Source organism: Ylistrum balloti, unplaced genomic scaffold, assembly GCF_031769215.1.
Source record: "Ylistrum balloti isolate Yb309-2 unplaced genomic scaffold, AGI_CSIRO_Ybal_v1 Utg369702, whole genome shotgun sequence".
Classification (NCBI taxonomy): domain Eukaryota; kingdom Metazoa; phylum Mollusca; class Bivalvia; order Pectinida; family Pectinidae; genus Ylistrum; species Ylistrum balloti.
This window is the reverse complement of record NW_026781932.1, coordinates 32,037-39,071: the sequence shown is the minus strand read 5'-3', so window position 1 is coordinate 39,071 and position 7,035 is coordinate 32,037. Positions and strand designations below refer to the sequence as shown.

Below are 7,035 nucleotides of genomic sequence, written 5' to 3'. Positions count from 1 at the left end.
ATGTAAGGTAGGACTACTTGTCCTTTCGTTTTGTTCTTTTTCTTTGGTGTTTCGTCTGTTAGTCTTTTTGCTTTTATCGAATTCGTTGTTATACTTGTTGCTGTAAGCACTCTAATTATAGTATATACATGATAGATTTAAGTCCTGAGTCACCAAATGATTTACATTGTGAAAATATATATTAACCTTAACTTACTAATCACGAATTAGATTACGTACACGTCATGATAGGAGAATTGTTATTCCTAAGGGTATCTTATGTCCCTGATAGTAAAACCATTTAATTATCCCGCCTGGCATTTTTTAAAGATCCTATGGAAATCCCATTGTACTTGTTAGTCAGCAGAACGCCATAGCTTATTTTACGACACTTATAAATCTCATACACTTTAATTCTGTAATTTGGCAGAGACTACACATAGTGAACGATCATTCTGAGTCAATACAGGGAGTGAACAGGGGATTCACATTAACAGGAAAACCTCATCGGAAGAGTTTATATAACGATCCCAGTACATACTGTCCATCACAAGAGGTAACCAACTTTACCCAGAGCAGACGACAAGGGCGAAATGCCACCGAAGAAACCGGCAACAACGAAAACGGCAGCGAAGCCCGCTACAAAAGGTGGTGCTGCAAAGGGCGCAGGCGCAGCGAAGCCGAAGCCAAAACCAGTCGCAGGTAGGGAGCGAAAATATATAAGATATTGCATATTTGACTGAATGACAACGACATTACGAACGCGAAGCACCTAGGTTTGTACCCTTGCGAACGCTAAGTAGCAGTCAGATATAGAGTTCTGACTGTGATTGTACTACTATGAGGATCACTACATAATCATAGGTGTATTATTTACAACATAAAACATCGAAACAGCTTGAACAGTCACTCGTTTGGAGGATTATTATAATAACAATTTCATTGGAAATTAAGATCTCGCAAGAAAATTAACTCAACTACCCTCGATAATACATGACATGTTTTATTTACAAGGCACATTCTATGTCGAGGTGTTTTTAAATATGAACAGAATATAGAATGAATAAGCGTAGCAGAATAGGCTATAGAAAATTGTTACCGTATCGTGTATTTTGGTCTATATCTATTTACCATCTCGTCACACTGTTTTCGACCCCAAGGTTAATAGGATTTTGGTACAACCGAAAACGTTGGTACACTTCGTTCGTCAGTGCTAGTTCGCTCCACACTGGTTATTTGTCTGATGAAGGTGACCGTGTAGTCATCAGAACGTCACACTCTAATCTTCTACTGGTTGTGTTATAAGATGAAGGTGACTGTGTAGTCATCAGAACGTCACACTCTTATCTTCTACTGGTTGTGTTATAAACACTTTTTATTGACATTACCAATCTAAAAATAATGTTCAGAAATATCAATTTGTCCTGTGTGAACATGGGTGATTCTGAAATTTGTCATTCAAATAATTGATAGTACATGGTAGCTGGAGTTAACTGAATATCAAAAAGGCATTTTGGATGATATAGTTTGTTATGAACACCCGCTAAGGTAATTACATGTTTGAGCTTATATTCTAACAGTGATTTAAAAAGCTTTTAAAAGTCAACTGACGTAGATTATATCTTTCTGGGTATTTTAGTAGGCAAACTGTATATATATTAAAACGGAGTCGTCTGTTATCAGTAAGTGTATTCGCCCTATGTCTATGACCTTGGAATTGAATGTAATTCTATCATACGTTGGAGATATTGATGTATTAAGAGATAACTGTTTGTCGGTGAAGAACGATTTTATGAAATCGATCTTTTTGATACAATGGAATATTCTAAGGGGTACTCTTTATTTTTTTATATCAAATTAATTTGAGAGCCCTTGGAAGTGAATCTTGCATATCGTATAGATAGTTGCTATGTTAATAGCGTTGAGATTCAATTTTAAGGAATTACCAAACTCAACTCTCAACCTTACAGATATAACAAAAAATGCAGATTTTCATTATTTGTGAAACATTTAAGTATTTTACCTTTACTAAATGTGAGTTTAAATTCAACAAAAGAAATCTTTATTATATCGCAAAACCAATTCAAACCAACGTTACGGGGACGTGAAAATATGTGACGTTTTGAAAAAGCCGTTTATTCTAAAAGCACTTATGGATTGATCTAAGAATATATCTTACAGTTAAACACATGAATTGCTTTTCACGCACACATACGATGTACTATAATTTCCATTATGACTCCATATTCATATAACCTGTTAATAACAAGGACCCATATTAATTAAGGTACAATGACAAATATATTCAACATTGAATGAATAAAAAAAACTAGTGACATTATAATTATGAAAACTTTTGAAATACCAGAACATGTGTATACTTTATAATCATGCCAGGCAATCAAAAATATGCTCCTTTTCCGACTGTTTTAATCATTGATGAAGATTCCTTTTAAAGTATATATACTTGATGCAAGCTCTGGACAAGAGAAATTCTATTCGTGCTCCTCATAACAATCTGTCTACCATTTACAATGTAGGAAAGCATTTCGGTGCATTCATATTTGTTTGTCTTAAACAATATTGTGCCGTGCGATCATGACCCATATTATGAAAATGTTCTTTGATAGTTTCTAGAACAATTAAGACCATCACGACCTGTATTACAAAAATGTTCTTTGAGAGTTTCTAAAATATTGTAAGGCCGACCTGAATTACAAAAATGTTCAGCTATATGATGCTGTTTAACTCATGGTTTGGCTCTGCTGTATCCAACTGTTCTGCTGTATTAAAAGGTGTTATTAAGTTGTGTGTGTGGTTTTTTTTTTATACAATTTTGATGATTTGATAGTATTACAGAAATATTTCTGAAACATTACACGATCATTCCTTACCCTGGTCTAGGTAACTGTTGTTGTAGATATTTGATTAAGAGTCTACGGGTTAAAATCCTGATTGCTGCTTCCTGGTCATATGATGACTAGTGACATATAGTTGAAAATACATTCATGGATTTATTTTACAACAAGTTGTATTATCTGTTCGTTTTTACTTGGTGGGCTAACGGTAATATGAAGTTACCACAATGTAAACACAGATTGATACACTTTCATAAAACATTAACAAAGTATTGTATACACATCATCTCCACAGTGGAGGGTTCAATCGAACAGTCATACTTTTCTGTACGAAACCGCATGACAACAAAATAGTTCCAAAAACAAAACTTCAATTGGGCTTTTTTCTATTTGTAAATCTTACATGTCTCTTCGCATTTAAACTACGTTCATATAAGATCTAGTTATAAAAACAACATGAATTTACAACCATTGGGGTTGGTAATGACAAGACCGTATACTCTTCAACGAGACGAATCATGATCACCCTTCGGAAATCTTGATAGATTGTGGTTGGTGAATATCAAAAGAAGATTTTTTCAAACTTTCTTGAAGTTAAGTAATCACAATAGATCTTTGGTCACTATTTAGATTAGCGGTTTCCCCTTCACCTAGGTAAATACAGAGTCACAGACTTCAATTTACACGAGTTTTTCAAGATATTTCGGATTTCACCACAAAACGTCGAAAGTTATAACGGGAAACTTAACTATAGATACAAACTTTGTTTACGCTTACTCTTCCAGAACACATGGTCTTATTCTCCTGGTGTTTTTATGAATATCCGAGTAACCTTTCTTTTGTTCGTATTTTGCCCTAGTTTTATTGAATTTGAATTAAGCCTTTGATTCTGTTGATTATTTTCTTTGTTGTTTTACATTCAGAAGCACCTAAAGGACCACCACTGCCAGAAGTAAAGTTGGAAGGTAAAAAAATCATACCTCTCCTTACAAACAGCGCTGATGAAATCAGAAAGAAATATGAAAGGTAATATTCAGTTTGAAAATAAATCGCAAATACGAGTCAGTTGATTATTTTCCTCCGTGAGTTTAGCTATGTATTTCTGGTAAGATCAAATAAATTGAAAATTGACGAGTATCAATACCTCTTGTGGTGATGAATACAATGATTTAACACTACATTTAGTTAAGATATGTCAATCTGCTGTTAAACATACAGCAAGTTATTAGGAAACTGTGACAGACACATTTCCTATGGAACTGTATGTTTGATATTTGTTTACCTGAGGAGCAAATGCTACAGGTATTTTTAGGTAACACTACCGAGATATACAGACAACTCGGCATATCAGAAGAAAGACACACTGATCTCAAGGTTTCAGGAGTACGCTACTTTTGTCCGTGCGTTCCAACACAAACTGTACCGAATGACCTTTATAACGACCTCACTTGATTAATATAAAGATATCATTTTTAGTAGTAGAGCCTCACAATATGTTATTATTACACATTTGTTAATATGGATCAGTGACGGTTCATCAGTCAATATTTATATCTATATTGTGTATGTTAGTATAATGTAACAGTAATTGCGAGTATGAAGCTTCTGTTAAGAGGTATTACACGTAGGGGGTGTTTACTAAATAATGATACATCTGTATACAGTTCAGTTGTAAGGACAAACGGCAACATTTCACATACTTATGTACAAAGTATACTACTATAATACATGTAATTGATTCACGATGTAGCATGTATATATTATAATACATTATAATACTTACTATGAATCTCACAATTGAGAAATAAAAGAGATGATGATGATGCGCGCTGTGCGTTTCCACAACTGTTATACAGCATACCGCGATATTTTCGCGCCAGCTTTATTCACCTCACATTCATTTCGCCTTCTGAGGGCTATATAAAAGGGTTATAAAAGTCAAACAAATTCACGTCCCTATCTTTAATAAGCCGTCGCTGTCCATGGACGAAGAGGGTGAATGTTAAAACGGGGACGAAAAATTCCCCCGGTATACAGTATATTCGTGTGTTGATATATGATGTGCTCTCAACCTAACTTATCAAGAGGCGGTACAAATTTTACTTACCAATATCGTTATTTGCGTCAAAAAATTTAAAAAAAAATAATAATAATAAGCAATAAACCGAAACTACAGATCCAGGGGTTTCCGAATGGCTCACTTCTACTTTATGACCTCCAGGTGGCCGTATATCGTTGATTCCACTGGAGTCGTCCAAAGGTTACTCCGATACAGCGATGTTAATGTCCTTGAGGTCATGACTTCGGATGACATGGATCCCGAGAGGATACGAAAGGCATTGCTAGGGTCGCTCAGGTATTTGTAAAAAGGATACTGACCAGGAAAATATGTTTCAGCCATTTCATCAAAAGCTTTGTTTTGTTTGTTTTCTCACTTTCTGCGGAGGAACGACAACGATCAGTAATACTGGTTTACATGTTGTTAATAACAGAAAAATAGCTAATTCCACTTCAATTAAGCTCTCTTTTGTAAGTCAGTAAACATGATCTTCATGACTCGACTTTGAATTTGTTTCGAAAAAAATCGTTAACATAAGTGATGTGCTTATGTTATTAGGTTAATTAGTATGTCAGTATTGTAATAACATAATTACTGATATTTTTAATTAATTTTGATGTTGAAAAATATCGTCATAATTAGGACATCACAAGTATTTGTATTTATAGTATGGAAAACCTCTTGTCTTTAATATGACATCACAAACATGTTTATTAGTAGATATGGAAAACCTCTTGTCTTTGATATGACATCACAAACATGTTTATTTATAGATATGGAAAACCTCTTGTCTTTGATATGACATCACAAACATGTTTATTTATAGATATGGAAAACCTCTTGTCTTTGATATGGGGGATATGGATATGACTTCCTCTATTGAGCAGTTTCTGGACCGCATTCAACCTGATCTAACCAAATTAATACTCACAAAGAAAGTGCTGGAAGAAGAATGGTATGTTTAATGCCAGTCATCCTTTTTTTGGGGATGTCGTTGTGGTGTGATGGTTAGGCAGTCTGGAAATTTCTTGGCTAGGCGATTAGGTGCCGCAGATTGTGAGTTCGAGGCCTGGACAGACCACGAATTAGAAATTATCTTCCTTCGTTATGTCATATTTTTTTCGTTCTTTCATAGGTTATTCAAAACTAAACATGATATGACTGCACAATTTAGATTCACTCGAATGTCAATTAGGCCTTTATCGAATTTTATATCTTTGTTTAATTGCAGTATTGAAAAACTAATAAAGACTACTGACGAAGAGGATTACCAGAACTGCATCTTTTACAAGCAAGATGGATTTAGTTTTTCTGTGATAACGGTGAAAGAAGAGGTGTCTGACGAGACTAAATCTAAGATGTTCGTGGTCAGGGTAGAATGAGTGACGTCATAGAGCAATACAGCAATATGACGTGTTGTTGTTTTGTACTATGATCAAGGGGAGGGGGGGGGGCTAGGTTAATCGTCTTTATGGTATCAACTTATATGAATAATGGAGGACAGTATGACCTCTAACAAGGGAGATCATCGTAATTCTGGCAATATTGTATCAATGTATTTTGTGCAAAACTGTTCAGTGATTTTGCGATGTTTTCAGTCACATTTTGAATTAAAATGTTATGTGTGGTATATTTTTGTAATTGTGTTTTCGCTAAACAAAAACCTCGTCGTCTTAACTGGAGTGTTAAATTTTGTGTATACTTACTTCGAATCAACGATAATTTTCCGGGAAGCCTAAAACTATCTTTGCTTGGAACATTGTTATTGCTATCCCTGGTGCAGACACTGCATGGCATTGAGTTATCATAGCGAGCACACCGGTTGCATCAGTTATATTTCGTCCGTCGGGACAATTAAGGATTTAATTTTCAACTTACAAATTCCCTGAATGGAATTCGTGTTATGATAATCATTAACAGCAAAAACGAAAAAAAAAAACAATAAAAAATAAAACGCCTATGAGACTTAATTACTTAATTAAAACAAGTGATATTATCTGAATAGTTCAATTAGCAGGCGAATGTAAAAAAAAATAATAAAGTCTATTACTACAGCATTGTTGTAGAATTAAGAAATGTTTCAAGATAAGACAAATGATGTAAAGGCTTGATAACCAAGTGAAATAGAAAATTCAAAAC

At 34.4% G+C, this 7,035-nt stretch overlaps 1 protein-coding gene across 1 annotated transcript; it reads left to right on the top strand.

The window, feature by feature from the left end:
- The first annotated feature begins 572 nt into the window (after positions 1–572).
- On the top strand, positions 573–6,278 carry LOC132565201 (IQ motif and ankyrin repeat domain-containing protein 1-like). Its single transcript, XM_060229833.1, has 5 exons — positions 573–681; positions 3,761–3,863; positions 5,059–5,193; positions 5,723–5,851; positions 6,128–6,278. The coding sequence occupies exons 1-5, from the start codon at positions 573–575 to the stop codon at positions 6,276–6,278; spliced, it is 627 nt and encodes a 208-aa protein (XP_060085816.1).
- The last annotated feature ends 757 nt before the right edge of the window (positions 6,279–7,035 follow it).

Coding starts and splice junctions, on each gene's coding strand:
- LOC132565201 (XM_060229833.1), top strand. CDS start 573: ATGCCACCGAAGAAACCGGCAACAACGAAAACGGCAGCGAAGCCCGCT. Junction 5,194..5,722: donor GCATTGCTAGGGTCGCTCAG/GTATTTGTAAAA, acceptor GTTTATTTATAG/ATATGGAAAACCTCTTGTCT. Junction 5,852..6,127: donor AAAGTGCTGGAAGAAGAATG/GTATGTTTAATG, acceptor GTTTAATTGCAG/TATTGAAAAACTAATAAAGA.